The following is a 17,453-nucleotide window of genomic DNA, read 5'->3' as shown; positions in this document are numbered from 1 at the left end:
AAGAAACTGACTACTTGTGGCTTGGACCGGCGTACACTTCATTGGGTTAAAAACTGGCTGTATAGCCAGGCCCAAAGAACTGTGGTAAATGGAGTCAAATCCAGTTGGAGGCCAGTCACTAGTGGCGTCCCCCAGGGCTCGGTGCTGTGGCCAGTCCTCTTTAATATCTTTATCGATGATCTGGACGAGGGCATCGAGTGCACCCTCAGTAAGTTTGCAGATGACACCAAGTTAGGTGCGTGTGTCGATCTGCTTGAGAGTAGGAAAGCTCTGCAGGAGGATCTGGATAGGCTGGACCGATGGGCTGAGGTCAACTGTATGAGGTTCAACAAGGCCAAGTGCTGGGTCCTGCACCTGGGGCACAACAACCCCAAGCAGAGCTACAGACTGGGAGAGGAGTGGTTGGAAAGCTGCCAGGCGGAGAAGGACCTGGGAGTGATGGTGGATAGTCGGCTGAATATGAGCCAGCAGTGTGCTCAGGTGGCCAAGAAGGCCAACGGCATCCTGGTTTGCATAAGAAGCAGTGTGGCCAGCAGGGCTAGGGAGGTGATTGTCCCCCTGTACTCGGCTCTGGTGAGGCCGCTCCTCGAGTACTGTGTTCAGTTTTGGGCCCCTCACTACAAGAAGGACATTGAGGTGCTTGAGCGGGTACAGAGAAGGGCAATGAAGCTGGTGAGGGGTCTGGAGAACAAGTCCTGTGAGGAGCAGCTGAGGGAGCTGGGCTTGTTCAGCCTGGAGAAAAGGAGGCTCAGGGGTGACCTTATTGCTCTCTATAGGTACATTAAAGGAGGCTGTAGCGAGGTGGGGGTTGGTCTGTTCTCCCACGTGCCTGGTGACAGGACGAGGGGAAATGGGCTTAAGTTGAGCCAGGGGATGTTTAGTTTGGATATTAGGAAAAAATTCTTTACTGAAAGGGTTGTTCGGCATTGGAATAGGCTGCCCAGGGAAGCGGTGGAGTCACCACCCCTGGAGGTCTTTAAAAGACGTTTAGATGTAGAGCTTAGTGATACGGTTTACTGGAGGACTGGTTAGTGTTAGGTCAGAGGTTGGACTAGGTGATGTTGGAGGTCTCTTCCAACCTAGATGATCCTGTGATCCTGTGAGCCAGCAATGTGTACCTGCAGCCCAGAAGGCCAACTACATCCTGGGCTGCACCAACAGAGGGGTGGGCAGCAGGTGGAGGGAGGGGATTGTGCCCCTCTGCTCTGCCCTTGTGAGTCCCCACCTGGAGTGCTGCATCCAAGTCTGGGACCCCCAGCACAAGAAGGATGTGGGGCTGTTGGAGCGGGTCCAGAGGAGGGCCACAAAGATGATCACGGATGAGGGCTGGAGCCTGTGTCTTATGAAGAAAGGCTGAGAGAACTGGGGATGTTCAGCCTGGAGAAGGCTCCAGGGAGACCTCATTGTGGCCTTTCAGTACTTAACAGGGTCTTATAAAAAGGACGGAGAAGGACTCTTTACTCAGGTAGATAATAATAGGACAAGGGGGAATGGTCTTAAACCAGAAGAGGATAGACTAGGCATTAGGAGGAAATTCTTCACTGTAGGAAGGTGGTGAGGCACAAGTTGCCCAGAGAAGCTGTGGATGCCCCATCCCTGGAGGTGTTCCAAACCAGGCTGGATGGGGCCCTGAGTAACCTGATGTAGTAGGTGGCTTCCCTGCCTATGACAAGGGGGTTGGAGTTAGATGATCTTTAAGGTCCCTTCCAACCTGAGCCATTCTATGATTCTATGAGGACTGAATGTATCTTCAGCTTTTTTTGTATATAATGTCATGAAACCAAATCTGTCAGAAATTCTTACTGTCCTTTGAAAAATTTTTAAATGCGGCTACAAGCACAATCCATACAATGCATGGCAACCTTCTGAACAATTGACAGAATTCAAGATTTCCTTGATTTTATGCTGGGCAAGGATGTTTAGTTCTGTAATAGCTTTCTATTGACAAGTAGACAGGCTTAGGTAGTTTTTAGGTACTGGAATGTCTTTATATGTATCTTATACCATTGAAAGTCAAACAAACTACAAAGTACATACACTAGATTTTTATTTTATTTTATTTATTAATCAATAAAGCACATGGAATAACTTTACAGGAAAAACTGTGCAGAATGCTGTGATTTCTTTCTTTAACAAAAAATTCCATCTGATTCCCGGTAAGAGGCATAATTAACAAAGGTATACTCTCATTCTCTTGCTCTGCTTTTATTTATTTATTGTTTGAATTGCATCATCTATACAGAACTTAATCCAGGAAAATAAAATAATTAGACAATGTGGAATTCATTAGATAAGCCTGATCCGAAGTCCAGCCTCTTTTTCCCACATGAGAAGATGAAAACCCTTGGCTCCAGTTGGTAGATTCCCCTGACACAAGCCCTGAAGAAGAGGTACGTTGTGCCTGAAGGAACTCAGCACAGGCAGTGTACTACTGATCTCAGGCATAGGCTCAGGAAAAGTGGCTGGTATCTGTGGCAAGGGCTCGAGATACAGACCGAGAATGACAGTAGCATAAGCAGCAGCTCAGGGAGATTGCTCTAATGTAGATGCTGTCTGCCAAGTCTTGTAAAATCATATAGGGAACTGACAACCTCTAGAACAGCCTCAGATTGAAGCAGGAGCAATGGTTTAAAGCTTTGCTATGCTATAGAAACATAGATTCTCCATTACCTTGCTCTAACATTAGCTACTTCAGTGCTGAAATTAGGAACAGACCCGGGCCAGATTTCTTCCATTGCTTAAGCTCAGGTTATACACCCAATTCATTACATTTTTTGTATGGGCTTTTATTTGAATAACAAAAATGTTTATCTTGCTAGTAGTTAGAATCACATTACAAGCCTAATGTGCCTTTTTATAGGAATAAAACAGATTACATGCTTTATTGATATTTTTGGTGCCTGCTAAATTTCAATGAGATGTTCCTGATGTTTGAAATAGTGATTTCAGTAGGCTTTTCTGCTGTGAGAAGCAGTAAAAGTGAGAAGCAGTAAAAATACTGCTCTTGCAGTGCTGTGGAAAGATTCTATGTATAAAAATAGTGATTTCACTAATGTAGCCTGTGTAAGAGTAATGTGCTACAGTGGTATCCCCTTTACATACTTATATTTTAAATAGATATTATAATTAAGCTTCTGATAATAGGTCAAATGTGAAAAGGGAGAAAGCATCATGAGAAACAGAATAGCAGTGTGGTTATAAGAAGCTTCCTACTGTTTTTACAGTGCAAAGCAAGGCTAAAAAGAATGGGACAACAATCTCAAACATACTTTGTATTGATAAAATACGTATTTTTGTGTACAAGTTAGGGAAACAGACTGTTCTATTGACTTATATTTTAAAACAGGCTGGTGCTTTAAAATAAGACATGAAATATCATCAGAAAAAGTACAAAGCTTTGTTTATCAGATTACCATAACTAAAAAGTGAAACAAACAAAAGGTATGCTGCATAAAAATGATGTGTGACTTGAATTAACTTAGAGTGATTAATTTTATGAAGCCAGGAAAAATGACCTAATGGTTAACAAACTGGGTGAATAATAATAAATACAAGTATTTCCTTTACTACCATAGACTGTATGTGTGCATAGGTGAGTCACAACTTTTTCATAATTGTTCCTCCACAAAACCATATTAGGATAATAGCATTGTTATGTCTTTACAGAGATACTATAAGGAAAAAACAAAACAAAACAAAATATAAACACACTTTTAATTCTAAGACATTCAGATTTTGTGCTGATGCATGCCATTTAATTCCTCCAAACAAATTGGCAAAATTATACTTAAAAGATAAAAAATAAAACTTGCATCTCACACTGACTGAAAACACCGTTGGAAATATTAATTTATCATCTTTGTTCAACAGCCGGATTTTTGCATTCCTCTGAGGACAATTTAAATCACATGATAAATGAAGCAGTGATCCTACCTACAACAATTCTGCCTTATTTTTTGCTTCCACTGAAGCTTCTACTCTGTGCTCAGAACCAGGGCAGCACATCTTGTATCTACTGGGGTCAGGCATGCTTGTAAGCACGCAGCTGAGCCCATCAGGTAAGCCCACTGACTCTGTGGCTCTCCCAGGCTCCTCACAGTGCTCCTGCAGAATGCTTTGCCCTCTCCTCTGAGTCTTGCTGCTTTCAGCAGAACATTTGTTATGAAACAATCACCTTTCCCACAGGCAGAAGGAGAAGTTACAAACACATTCAAAGGTAATCCTACTTGATGCATTAACATAAATCTCAGCCTTTCTCAATAACTACTCTCTAATTTAGGAACTAAATAGAAGGTACTTAAGAGTGACAGCATCTTTTAAACAATGAAGCACCTTCTGGCACATTTCCAGAGTTATACTTGCCAGCATGTTCAACCCAAACTATGGTCTCTTAAAGAAGAAAAAAAGTCTTCACTAAATGTATTAAAAGAATAAAAAGATCGTTATAAAATATATTATTGCTTTCTAAGCTGTTACTATAAAGTCAGTAGAGCGTATCTGATAAAATAAAACCTTTTGAAAACTGCAATGATTTTTTTTTTTTCATTCCAATGAAATTTGTACCAACAAGAGGAACAAATTATCCTGGTTTCCTTGGCAAGGCAAAGGCATTTCCACAAATGAGGACATCTTACAGAAGTGCTCTTCAACATTTTCTGATCTATTGGCAATCAATATTGAGTCACATCATGCTGAGACAACATTGCACTTTGCCTGCAGGCCTCCATTTTCTTGTTAGTTTTGTGTGACTGCAAGTAAAGTAGGAAGCTCTTATGGACAATGTATAGCCAAGAGCTGCAGAGAGAAATACTTGTAGAAGGAAAACAAATGTGTGAAAGAAGAAAGGAGGAAGTTTCCTGTTAAGCTGACTAGTCTAAATAGGTTTAAAGAAATCTTTTGCTATCTACAGTTCAGTGTATTCTTATATAAATTTTTAATCCTTATCACAAAATAAACATCATTTGTTAAGTGCTTATTTAGTATAGAAATTCTTCATTAATTTTTAAATTCCCAAGTAACAAAGATGAGGTGTGACTTACACTACTAGAAGAAGCTTGCCAGTGCTAAATTTATCTGTGCTCTTTTGTTAATTATTATTTTGTACACATTAAACTCATTGGATTAAATAGCTACACAACAACTGTACAGTGACAGTTTATGAAGCACCCTCCTGGCTACTCCAAGATATACAGCAAGAGTCAAACTTTCAGGGTACCTCTAAACATTTTCTGCATAAATACGGACATTTCAATCTGCAGACACAATTGTGCCTCTGCTTATTTGTGTACAGTGTGCAATTAGTAGGGCTTGAATGTTTTGTGCATACATTTCTAGGTCTGCCAAAAATCTGTTTGAACTTCAAACAGTTACATGATTTAATGGATCTATCTTTACTGGTCCTCTTGAAAATAAAAATTTCTTTCCTGGAGTTTCCTGGCTTCTAGTGGACATGCTAAAATAGTTGAAAGAGAAGTCCAAGGAATTTCAGTGATTCCTTGCAGAACACCCAAAGTTCTGCAGGTGTTTCTATCTTCTGAATTTTCATTACCTCAGTTGCCATATAATATTTGGTGCATTCTCAAAGTTTGAATCTTCTGCTTTGCGAACTGACAGCCCATAAAATGGAGAAAATTTTGAATATAACACTTTTTCCCTTTGAAAATCATAAGTTGATAAAAACAGTGGGACTACTACATACAAACTGACTTGTTGCATAATGTGGGATGAAAAAGGATTCCACATGTATATGCATATAAAAATATGATTAGGCGCTTTTCGTATTAAAAACCTTAGCATCTTTGAACTCAGTTACTCTCCAAAAATGAGTAACACTTGAAAGTATGTCCTTGAGTATCACAAAATGACATAAGGCTGTTTATTCTTTCTTTGCATCATTCACCTGTGCACTTGATTTGCTTGCTTGATGTTCTGCTGTCTTTTAAATGCACCAGAGTTTAGAAAACATTGTAGCCCTTGCATATATACCTAAGTTTTTAATTTTACAGTCACATTTTTGAGGCAGACCTGAAGAAATCTTTTTTTTTTTTTTTTTCCTCATTTTTCCATTTTCTTCTTTAGAGGTCTCTTGAAAAATCCAGCCTGCAGGAGAGAAAAATGCGAATAAAGAACTACTCAAAGCACACAACTCAAAGCACATTGGTAGCATTCATACTCTAAATTCTTGTTACTACTTCACACTTGCAGTGCAGTAAAAAGTCATTTAATATTTTATCAGTGAAGTACAACCCTTTAGGTTTTCCTTTCCAGGAAAATATACAATGAGTGATTGCTGAATCATTGTTATTCTCACATAATGTCAAAGACTAAAATGCTTAATAATAGTTGGTCTTCAGTTGAATAAATAATAATTTATGCTTGTCAATTTTTTTCAAGGCATAATGAATGTTGAAATATATACATATATATAAACTGTAGCTTAAATATAACTTGAATATTTAGCTTGGAAAAGAGTGCCCACTTGTGGCAATACTTACACCACAGTCCTAGCATTCCTTGTACAAAGAGAACACTTGGCCACATCCAGCCAAAGCTAAAGCAAAAAACCTTATGGCTCTAAAATCTCTATTTAATTTTATTTCCATCACATTGTTATGTATACAACACTACAGGCTTTAATCAGAAAGCATAGCATGTCACACTTTGGAAGAATGTGGTGTTATTAGTTATTTTGTTGTTTCTACAAGATTTCATTCTTCCTATTGGCTAATATTAATGTCCATGAGGTTCTAGTTATAGAACATGACACAGAATTTATGTATATTTCTTTATTATATGTATATTTATGTATATTTCTTTATTTTCATGAAGAGACGAATGTGCAGCTTACCTTCCACAAAGCAAATATAAGCAGTGCAAGAATTAAGAGTCCAGCGAAGATACTGAGGAGGATAACCCATAAGGGGACTGAACCAGGTGGGAGTTCTTTCGAAATCTTAATCATGGTCTACAAAGTGTTCAGAATGTAAGCAATAAATGACATTCTAAAATAATAAATAATTCTAAAATAACAACAAAGCAGCATGACTTTTATTAGTAAACACTGATTTTCCAGGGTCTTGCTTTGTGAGGAATGGTCCTGCTATTAGTCAGTAGTGATTTTTATGAAGAACTCAGAACCAAAAATATGGGTAGTTAAAATGAATGTTAAGGAGTTTGTTCAGTATATTCTTCATCACTCAATGCCTGCCTCCCTGAAAGATGACAGTGATTAGCAAGCTTAGTATAAAAGGCTGTGGGGACACTAATTTAATTTTAAAGAAGGCTTAGCTAGTGTAAACTGAACTGAAATATGGAACATTCAAATTTTAAATGGAAGTGATGATATAGTGAATTTGAATTATTTTAACTTAAGAGTTTATTAAAGAGACAACTTCATAGTTCAAAAACATTAAAGATACAGATGCAAACACAGATATTCAACTTGAAATTATGAAATTATCTACAAGCCTCTCACCTCTGTTTTTGCCCTGGATTGTATTTCAACCTGTCACTTAAAAGACATGCCTGGATATAGTATCATTTAATAGTTGACTTGTGAGATCTGCATTCCAAAAATATTTTGCACAAGATCTAATTCTCATTGTATGCTATTTTGCTATGAATTGAGGGATATTAACAGTAATAACACATAATAACATTTAAAAATGTACACTGTAGTAAATAAACCCCTGCATGTACAAGTCATCACAAAAAAGCAGTGCATTAGCCACTATAAACCTCTTGGAATTTCTCTTGGAATAGAATGTATTCAAGGATAAATAGCAAATCAAGAGAAATTGAAGACATTTATTTCTTTTTATATCTGATATCTTTGCTATAGCATTACATACAAGTTCTTGTTAATAGCCCATGAATAAACAACTATAGATTTTAATAGCAACTCATTAGTGAAATGTTGTTTCAGATGTAGCATACAAGAAAATAACCATGAAAATTTCTGGAAAATAAAAGATACTGTTTCAAATATATGTCTTGGTTAATGGAGTGGAAAGAAATAATAAATAAATCAATAATAAAGAAAATACATGTACAATGTACAAAGTAGGATCACTTGACCAAGGACAGCTTTTTTACCCAGGTACATTGGTGGGTTAACAGAATTTCAGTATAATTAGCTGTCTAATTCTGACATTTTCTACTGTAATGTGAAATCACTTACTTGTATTTAGAGTAGGATAGTAAACTACAACAAATAGTGATTGATTCACTAGAAATGAATGACTGAATAATTCAGTAGCAGAATAAATCCTATGAAGAGTAAATCCATGAATTATCATGTTATTACCTCTAGTTTTTGGTGGTCATTTCTCAAAATCAGTGATGAGTTTTCACTCCTAAGTAAGGCTTTCACAACAAGGGTTAAACTGTGAATAGTTGCCTGGAAGAAGAAAGAAATGTCAATGGTTTGTATTAGGTATCTTGAAGCAGAAAGTTTTGCAGAAATGAGAAGGCTAAGAGCAAAACATAAAGCTAAAGTTTTGGGAGTGATGTTGAAAAGGTCTGTGTATGAAAGTCAGCAAAGCAGCTTGTGCATGACACCTTCAGCATGCACATCACTGTTTGCAGGATCAGAGATTTCAAAGAAATACTGCTTAATCCTGGAATAGTACTTTGGCCACAGGGACAGATTCAGGCTTTCTAAAATTCTCCTGTATCTCCTATCTTGTCCTGTTATTTTTCATAGAAAGACAAGACACAAACCAGGAGCTCAACTCAGTATCATATAGTATTCTAGACCTGTGAGGTCTTTCCAGTTAAAAACTTAAAAAATATATGTTTCTATATATCCCTTTTTATGTCTGCTGAATTATAATTTGTGGATGGTTAACCAACTAATAAAAAAGACCATTGATACAGAATAAGTAAGGGTTGTCTTTCTAATGTGTTTTAAATTTCATGCTAAGTATTACAAAGATAATAAAAGAGATCAAAATTAATTTTGCAGAAATATAAAAAAAAGCAAGATTAACAATTCAAAATAACAGAGAACCATGCAGAGTTAAAAAATATTTAAGATGTAAGTTCAAGAAACATTAAAGAGAGTGGCTTAAGATTTTCAAACTTCCAGATGAGATTTACTTACTTTAATGATGGTAGGCTTCCACACTCTCAATGAAACATTCACTTGTGATATGTCAGATGGGACCAGGGCACAGTTAATAGATGCACAGCTGTATGTATCACAGTCCTGTTTAAAAGTCAACAGTGTGAATTAACAGTAACAGATTTTTCACATTATTAAAGTAAAACCAGTTAAGCTCATTATGTATGCAAATCATAGTCTTGCTGTGATATCAGTCCAAGTTTAGTATAAATTACTAGGGCTTTTTGTGCAAAAACTACACTGCAGTAGGCAATTAATTGAGATATTCATGCTGTGGTAGAACAGTCCCAGTTTTTGCAGTCCCTTAGCCTTGAGGAATCTTGGTTTCTGTAGCTATGCAACAAAAGGCATCATTAGAGTTACCTAAACAAGGCACAGCCTGTAACTGCAGGAAGTTTTCTGCCAATACACCTATGTCTTCTCTACAGTGTTTCTTAAACTTTTCTCTTTGTGGAAAGATGAATCTTCCAAGCAAGGCAGGAGAACTTAGGTATCTGTATATAGATCTAATAGATATATATCTAATACAGAAGGTGAGATTTACTCAGCTGTCAGAAGTACTGCTGAACTAAAAAAACAAGCAAACACGAGTTCAGTTCTGCATACAGTTATGTAGCTGGAAATAATTAAAGATACCTTTTATGGCTATCAAACTGATTTTCCATAGGATGCAGTGTAAGAGAAGATTTTGTATGTTAATTGTAGAAATACTTAGCTCAAACACCTGGATCTAGGATGAATTACATATACTATTAGTAGGCTTACCATAATTGTATCCTTTGTAGGTTCTTTTATTTTTGGCAACACAAACGGTTTTCCAGAGCTGATTTTTAAGGGATCTACAGGGTAACTAGTTCGGCAGATGGTATTCTGTTAGCAGAAAAAGAAAAGAAAAGAAATCTTATTGCTCGAATATTCAACATGTTACTAATAAAAGCTCTTGGAAACAAGCCAACTTTAAAAATATTTATTGTTTATTTTTTTTAAATGTAAAAAATAATAATATTTAGTAACATCAACTAACTGTACCAAGCAGATAAATGCAATAAAACTTCATACTGCAAGAGTGCTGAAGAGCAAGTTCAGATGGTATAGGTACTGAAGTATCATTAAGCAAACAACAAATGAGCTTTTTATGAGATAATTTAACCTAAGCTCTATCCAGCTACTTAAACATCTGTAGAAGCAAACAAGAACTTCCTACAAGTTGACCGCCTTGAGTTCAATAGCCAACCGGCAAGAGTTGGCTATTATGGGAACGAAATAGCTTTTGCACGGGGAACCACAGCTCCTCTGCTTTAGCAAGCGGACAGGTTAACTGCAGTTTTCAGGAGCTCCTGTTATGCTGCCAAGGGAGGAGGGAAAGGTGCTGTGGTACTACTGGCCTTTCATGGCTCCTTCAAAGGCAACTGAGAAATCCTTTTCCTTTACAGGGAAGAGAGGTGAGCTTTCTCTTCCTTTTTTTTTTTTTTTTTTTTTTTTTTTTTACAGTCCAGGATATTTACTTTCTGATTACAATGAAGATGGATTGCAATCCCCAGCAGTGTACTTTGGCACACCACTATCACTAGGGTGTAGCTAACAGTAGATGAATTATACCCATAGAAAAATGCAGATCTGTGAATGTGTGTGTAAGCTCAGGTCAAATGTGGTCGCTGGTTAGAATGGGTGAAGAAATTTAAAAAGTCAGAACTTCCTTGCATTCTAAGCATGAAATATTTTGATTTTGTTTTGTTTTAAAGTGAACCTTGAACTTTCATTTGGACCTTTCATTCATCTTGTTTTTCAGTATACCTCACACCTAAGTGAAATATTTGGGAAGAGGTGTGGTTCCAAAGGAAAAGATGAAAATGAAAAAAAAAAAAAGTGGGTTCACTTAGTGCTCAGCCATCCAATTATTGATATAGCTCTAGTTTTATTGTTTTGCTGTAATTGTGATATTCTCCAGCTGCTCTGGAGGAGTGAAACAGAAAAACTAATCACCCTCAAATACAGTGAAGAGCATTGGAAAGGTGTGACCTATTACCCCTTCAGGATGTCACAGCTCCCCAGACAAGGAAGAATCCAGAGGGTTGCTAGCACCGGGGAACAGATATACAGGAAAGCTAATTTCAGTAACAGAAAGAAGAGGATTGTACAGGAGACTGAGCTCTAGATTCAAATAGCAGGGCTACAGCATTATCAGTAAGCGCTGCTAATAACGGAGATAATCAGCAGCTCAGAAAAGAGTCCTGTCCCTCATATCTCAAGCTGGACTCCTAATAACATGGCAATGTATCATATTAAAAATATTATATTCCAATTATTGTTCAAAGTTGCTTTAAACTTGCTAATTTGCTTTTAAGAAAATTTGCATTTCTGTCTTCCTGTGAACACCACAAACATTAAAAACACCACCATCTTGCCTTTTAGACTACAAGCAACAACTACTTTGAAGTAATACAAAACCCAAAATGTTTGCAGCTCTTTACACTAAAAAGTTTAAAAGTTACGATAATAATAAAAATACAAACTGTTAGCTTACTTGGGAATGTGACAATGCAGTAAGGTAGAGAAGAGTGTTCTTAGCAGATGTTACATCGGGAAATAGTATTTGCAGTGTAAGGTTTGGCATTGGGAAGTGTTCACCTTTTTCAATCTATAAGAAACAAGAAAAATGTTTTGATTAGTATTTTCCTTACTTTATTGTTATTTAATTACCCTTTTTTCCTTCTCTATATTTTTTTCTGTCTTTTTTTTGTTGAACATTTTTAAGTCTGTCACAAAAAAAGTGGTATGATGAACTCTTACTTTTTCCCCCTTCTTACCACTCAGGTAAACTGCTTGCAGAGGTAAGTTATGCTTATGAGATCATAAAGGGTATGCTCTGCAACCAGCTCTCTTACGTATTCAGAGAACACATATTTTGAAAAGAGATGAACAATATCTAAAAAACATACACAAAACCCCTCAGGATTACTGGATTTAAAATTTTAGACTAAAAGAAGTAGTCAGGTCAAACACTGTAGGTGGGATAAAAAATATAATAATTTTTGCCTTTGCTGCTTAGTGAGAGCAAGAACAATGGGCTTTTCCCATTTTTTATAGAAGTTGGTTCAGAGACTTTTGTCTTCTGTATATGGGACTCTTGTTCAGCTTTGGATTTGGAAACAACGGTGCCCTCAGTTAAACTAAATTTGGTCCTACTGCAATTTGAGGTTGGGCTTCTACTCCATTACCTATCTTTCCCAAGTGATTTTGGATTGTATTCATTCCATTGTGAAGAAAGTGTTCTTGGAGTATGCCATATGCCTTTTTTTCAGAGCTGACCGGATTTTGGAAATATCTGTTCTAAACTGTAATGGATGTAGGGCAAGTTCTCATTTATTAGCATATGCAGCAGCTATAAAACCCACTGGAATTACTCCACAGGATATGGACCACTCTGAGACCCTCTGACTCACTTTATTCTACAGCAAGCAAGAAAAAAACTGTTAAACAATGTAGAAGGTTTAACATATTGCATAAAATGAAACTACTTAAGTAACATTGATTGATTCAAACTAAATGAAAAAATATATGGTTTTAATTGTGTCTTACCCTATAATGCAGAGTAACTTCATCCCCAATCTGCTCTGTTGTGTTAATAGCAGTAGGGATGGTATCATTTGCAGCAATTATAACATGGTGTTCTTTGGAAACACTGCAGATTTAAAAACAGAAACAATAAGAACAAAACTTCATAAAAACTGTAGTGAGTGAATTATTTTTGCTAAGCGCACTTCTGCTTCTACTAATTTTCTGAAAAGTGTTCACTTTTTATCGTGTACATTTCAAATGCTGTGTTCAATTAAAACAAGGAAATGAGTAAATATTGCCTGTGCAGTTCCTTATTCTAAGAACTGAACACTTGAAATGCATCCAAAATGAACTTACACACGCACACCATGCCCTGTAATTCTACTGGTAGTATTTATGACGTTTTTCAGGGATGGAATTTAACTGAATTTAACTGGAATTTAACAGGGATGAAATTTAGCTGGGGTAGTTTAATCTGGAGAAGAGGAGGCTCTGGCGAGACCTTATTGCTCTCTACAATGGCCTGAAAGGAAATTGCAGGGAGCTGGAAGTCAGCCTCTTCTTGCAGATAACTAGCAACAGGACTAGAGGACATGGCCTCAAGTTGTACCAGCGGAGGTTTAGATTGGAAATTGGAAGAAATTTCTTCTCAGAAAGACTAGTCAGGCATTGGAATGGGTTGCCCAGGGAGGTGATGGAGTCACCATCCCTGTGGGTGTTCAAGGAAAGTTTGGATGTGGTTTAGTGGGTGATATTGGTGGTAGGGCGTTGGTAAGACCAGATACTGTTGGAGGTCTTTTCCAGGCTTAATGATTCTATGATTCTATGAATTCCAGCTATTTCTGAAAGTACTGTATAAGACTTGCATTAAAGCTTATATCTGAACTGTTAGAAACAACTTTCTGTGAATCTAAAATTAAGGCTAATTTTCGAAGCTGGGGATCAGACACTATACCATGCAACATTACATTAATACAAAGTTGTGGCTGTCAGAAAGCTGAAAGTGTTTTCTTTGTTATGTACCTGAAATGCCTTTGAATGAATAGGGCAAAGTACAAGAATCAACAAAAGCTGCTGTTGTACTTGCAAGATGCAGACTGAATTTAAATAGATAAAAAGGAGTTGCAGCAAAACGGAGTCATTGTTATCCCTATCTTTTCCTATACCTGCTCTTTCAATGAAGCTTGTACTTCCTATTCATGAGAAGCTGTTGCTTGCAGATACTGAGTACAGCTTAAGAACAAAGCAATACTATATTGTCTTTGGACATTTGGCATTTACTATGTTAGCAAGCAGAAGTACAGAGAAGCATATGTACCTTACAAATATTAATCCTACTTCATATTTTACTGGAATTGTAACTTGTCCTCTGTTGTCACCCAAGGTCTCAGGTGGTTCTTCACTGTCACTAAAATAAAAACAACATATACAACTTATACCTCGATACTCATCTGCACATCTGACGGGATTACTAGGTGGCAAGGGATATGAAGAAATTGAAATACCTACAGTTCTGAGTATATCTTTCCAGTTAATTAAAAAATACCTGCATATTTCCAATTAATTACTATTACCCCAGCAAGGAGGCTGTGGGTGCACAAGAAGTTGGGAGGGACAGAACCAGGACAGCTGACCCAGACTGGCCAAAGGGGTGTCCCACACTGTGTAGTGGCCTGCTCAGCAATAAAAGGTGGGGGAAAAGATGGAGAAAGGGGGGACATTGGGAATGATGGCATTTGTCTTCCCAAGAAATCATTACACATTTTGAGACCTGCTTTCCAAGAAGTGGCCTGTTGTCAGGAAGCAGTGGATTCCTTGTTTTGCTTTGCTTGAATGTGTGGCTTTTGCTTTACCTCATAAACTGACCTTACTTCAACCCATGAGTTTTCTCACTCTTACCTTTCTGATTCTCAGCCCCATCCCACCTGGGAAGAGTGAGAGAGTGGCTGTGTGGCACTGAGCTGTCTGCCAGGGCTAAACCACAACAGCCTTGAGGGTTAGAACTTTTTACTTAGCATACAATAAGGTTGCAAAAGAAGAAAACTACTGTGAATTCTGACTCATTTGTGACTTACAGGATCTAGAGACAAGCAGCAATTTGTTCAGTACACTAAGTCCTCGCTGGACAAAGTACATCTGCAAAACTGCCAGCTCTACAGACTGTTTAGCCACTTCTAAGTTTAGACATGTCATCCTTGATTTACCATGAAGCAGAAAGAGTAGAGTTTCCTAAATAAAATAAGAAGATAAACAAGCAACAATTGCAACTAACCTTGTTGCATATACATCAACAGTGGCATTTTCCAGAAGATATGATGCGTTGAATTGGAATGATATTTTGAAGGAAATCTGTTTGGAGAAATACATTGCACATTTTAAAAAGTCTTTTTTTTTTTTTTTTTTTTTTTTTACAGAAAAAGAATTAAAAATATAGTAAGGTTTGGACTGATGAAAAATGAGGAAAACTTTGCTACTTTTATTTATGCAATCCTTATTAATATTTTAACCCTTTTCTATGAAGGAATCCACTTTTTTGAATTTGTCCAACAAAGAAAGAAAGAAGTTATCACTCATTAAACATGAGCATCAAATTTTTAGAGCTGAGAAGCCTTCATAAGTCTTAACACATAGTATATCAGAAATACAAAATGTATTGTTTTCTTAATGCAAAACAATTACTCCTGCAAGCAATTTATCAATTGGATATATTAGAGGAAGAAACACTTTTTTTTCTCCACTGAGGAAGAAACAAAGCATCAAAGCCTGGCAGTTGCAATGGAGGTGAGTGGCCTACAGAAGGCTTCTGGAAACTCACCTAATATATAATGAAACAACTAGAATTCTGAACAGAATTTACAGTGTAAATAAACGGGTACTAGGTCTCTCAAGAAATCCACACTCATTCTATCTAGGGCGAACCTAACACAATTTGGTGCCATATAAGATTTGAAAAGTCCCAAACAAGTCACACTGAATAGGGTAAATTTTTTATAAGAACCGAAGTTTTACTTTTTGTCACAGTAAGGACTTTTGAGCTCAGACTTTTTTATTTTCTTTAATGGTTACAAATCTTTATTACAAAGTGATACAGGGAAAATTGTCTTAGATATTTCTTCATATTAAAAATAAAGACAGGAAGAGACTTTAAAAAGGAATGTATTAGGGATGCTGATCAGTGAATTGGAGATTAATTTTCAAATGTAAAGGAGGGAATGAAATTTATAGATTTAGGGATCTATAGCTACACACATACTGACAAAGAAAGAAGAAAAAATGAAAAAAAATAGAAAATCTGGTGATGGAGTGTTGTGGGCACTGGCTTTAGATAGTATGCTCATTTGGCTTCAGGAAAATAACCACTCATTGACTTCCTGAAAGTTCCATGTACCTGTTCCAGCTTGTGTTTTGGAGGCAATGTAAGAGGACATCACTCCTGACCTTCCCTCTGTTGTGCATCTGTAGAACAGACCTGATAATGATAGGGGAACAGACGAGAAACTAACAGGAAAGAGTTTGTCTTGCTTTCTTGCAATATGGTATTTCTCAGATCAATATTAGACTACTTCAGTGAGGCTTAGATGTATATTTTAAAAGGCTAAGTTCAGCTAAAACTCCTTCTCTTTCCTAGCTGAAGATACAGACTCATCACTAGAGAGATTCAAACTGGTACTTGATTATAAGTGGACCGCTTGCTGGAAAAGCCTCTCGGTCTCCACTGAGCGGGGGTGAAACCTTGATGCTTAGCTTTGGCAGATCCAGGTTAGCATCTCCACATGCCAGCTTACTCTCTTTTCAAACAGCTGGTTACATTTTTTATATGAAATTACTGAAGTCACAGGCTCAAATCTGTGGAAAGTCACAGTGTCTGTTGTCTTAGTATATTTTCTATAACACATCCAAAACAATATCCTATGCATTTGGAGACAGATCCTTCTAGCTAGGTGTGCTCTTGCCTTCTGTTAGTGTCATTCATGGCAGTATGCACTTTTTACCTCCTCACATGCCACAGCTGCCTGTATAGGTACCAAAGATATTTTCATGTCTGACTCAGTGTACTTGCTATGCATCTCTGCCTTCTGATTTTGCCACAGAGAACAGTGTTATCAGAGAAATTCATGTTGAAGACAGCTTAGGAAATGTGCATAGACAGGTGTTTGGGTGAATGCAAGACAAAAGAAATTCAGAAGTGATAGCAACTGGCCTGTATTTAGAATAACATGAAGCAAGGAAATTGTGCATGTGGGAGAAATTTTTACCTCTTCTGCAGTTTTTAGAAATGGATATCCCACTTTACAGGTGATGTTGTGATTAGATTCACAACTATCTTTCTGTATATCCTAAAAAACAAGAAAGTGAAATTATAACCATGTGCAAACTCCTAAATTTTGACTAAGCATCAAGGGGCTATAAAACATATATAGCATTGTCATTTTTCATTATTAAAATATCATCAGAGTCAAAGCCTTAATTGAGTTGTGACAGAATCAGGAGGACAAGTTCTGCAAAACAATTTCCATAAAGGAACATCTGCATCAATTATTTTCCATTATTGAACTTTAGTACTTATTATATAAAAGCTGGACATTACCCAAATTAGTCATGGGGTCTAATAGATCAACACGGATATAAGTACACAGATTTTACACATAATTTTGTAAATGTATTCTGAACTTAGCAATAAAAACGTCATTCAGCTGTCAGCTGCCTTCTCTCAGTGTGCAACATCTGGATTGCTGACTGAAAACAAACCTCTCAAATGATTTCCACCTGA

The 17,453-nt window shown here is 37.0% G+C and overlaps 2 protein-coding genes across 2 annotated transcripts in view; both read right to left on the bottom strand.

Moving 5' to 3' along the window:
- The window catches only part of ITGA2 (integrin subunit alpha 2), an 82,253-nt gene extending 79,518 nt beyond the window's left edge, over positions 1–2,735 (bottom strand). The window contains exon 1 of the mRNA XM_032205586.1: positions 2,671–2,735. Within this exon, the coding sequence (XP_032061477.1) occupies positions 2,671–2,735 (65 nt within the window). The remainder of the gene's footprint in view (positions 1–2,670) is intronic.
- Positions 2,050–17,453, bottom strand: part of ITGA1 (integrin subunit alpha 1) — a 78,191-nt gene continuing 62,787 nt past the window's right edge. The window contains exons 21-30 of the mRNA XM_032206115.1: positions 16,939–17,019; positions 14,955–15,031; positions 14,001–14,090; positions 12,704–12,806; positions 11,649–11,762; positions 9,890–9,994; positions 9,104–9,208; positions 8,306–8,398; positions 6,848–6,964; positions 2,050–6,099 (exon numbers count right to left, since the gene is read on the bottom strand). Coding sequence (XP_032062006.1) covers positions 6,055–6,099; positions 6,848–6,964; positions 8,306–8,398; positions 9,104–9,208; positions 9,890–9,994; positions 11,649–11,762; positions 12,704–12,806; positions 14,001–14,090; positions 14,955–15,031; positions 16,939–17,019 — 930 coding nt within the window. The 3' untranslated portion in view covers positions 2,050–6,054. The remainder of the gene's footprint in view (positions 6,100–6,847; positions 6,965–8,305; positions 8,399–9,103; positions 9,209–9,889; positions 9,995–11,648; positions 11,763–12,703; positions 12,807–14,000; positions 14,091–14,954; positions 15,032–16,938; positions 17,020–17,453) is intronic.

The sequence above is a fragment of the Aythya fuligula genome, chromosome Z (assembly GCF_009819795.1).
Source record: "Aythya fuligula isolate bAytFul2 chromosome Z, bAytFul2.pri, whole genome shotgun sequence".
NCBI classification, from domain to species: Eukaryota; Metazoa; Chordata; class Aves; order Anseriformes; family Anatidae; genus Aythya; species Aythya fuligula.
This window is presented reverse-complemented; position numbering and strand designations above follow the sequence as displayed.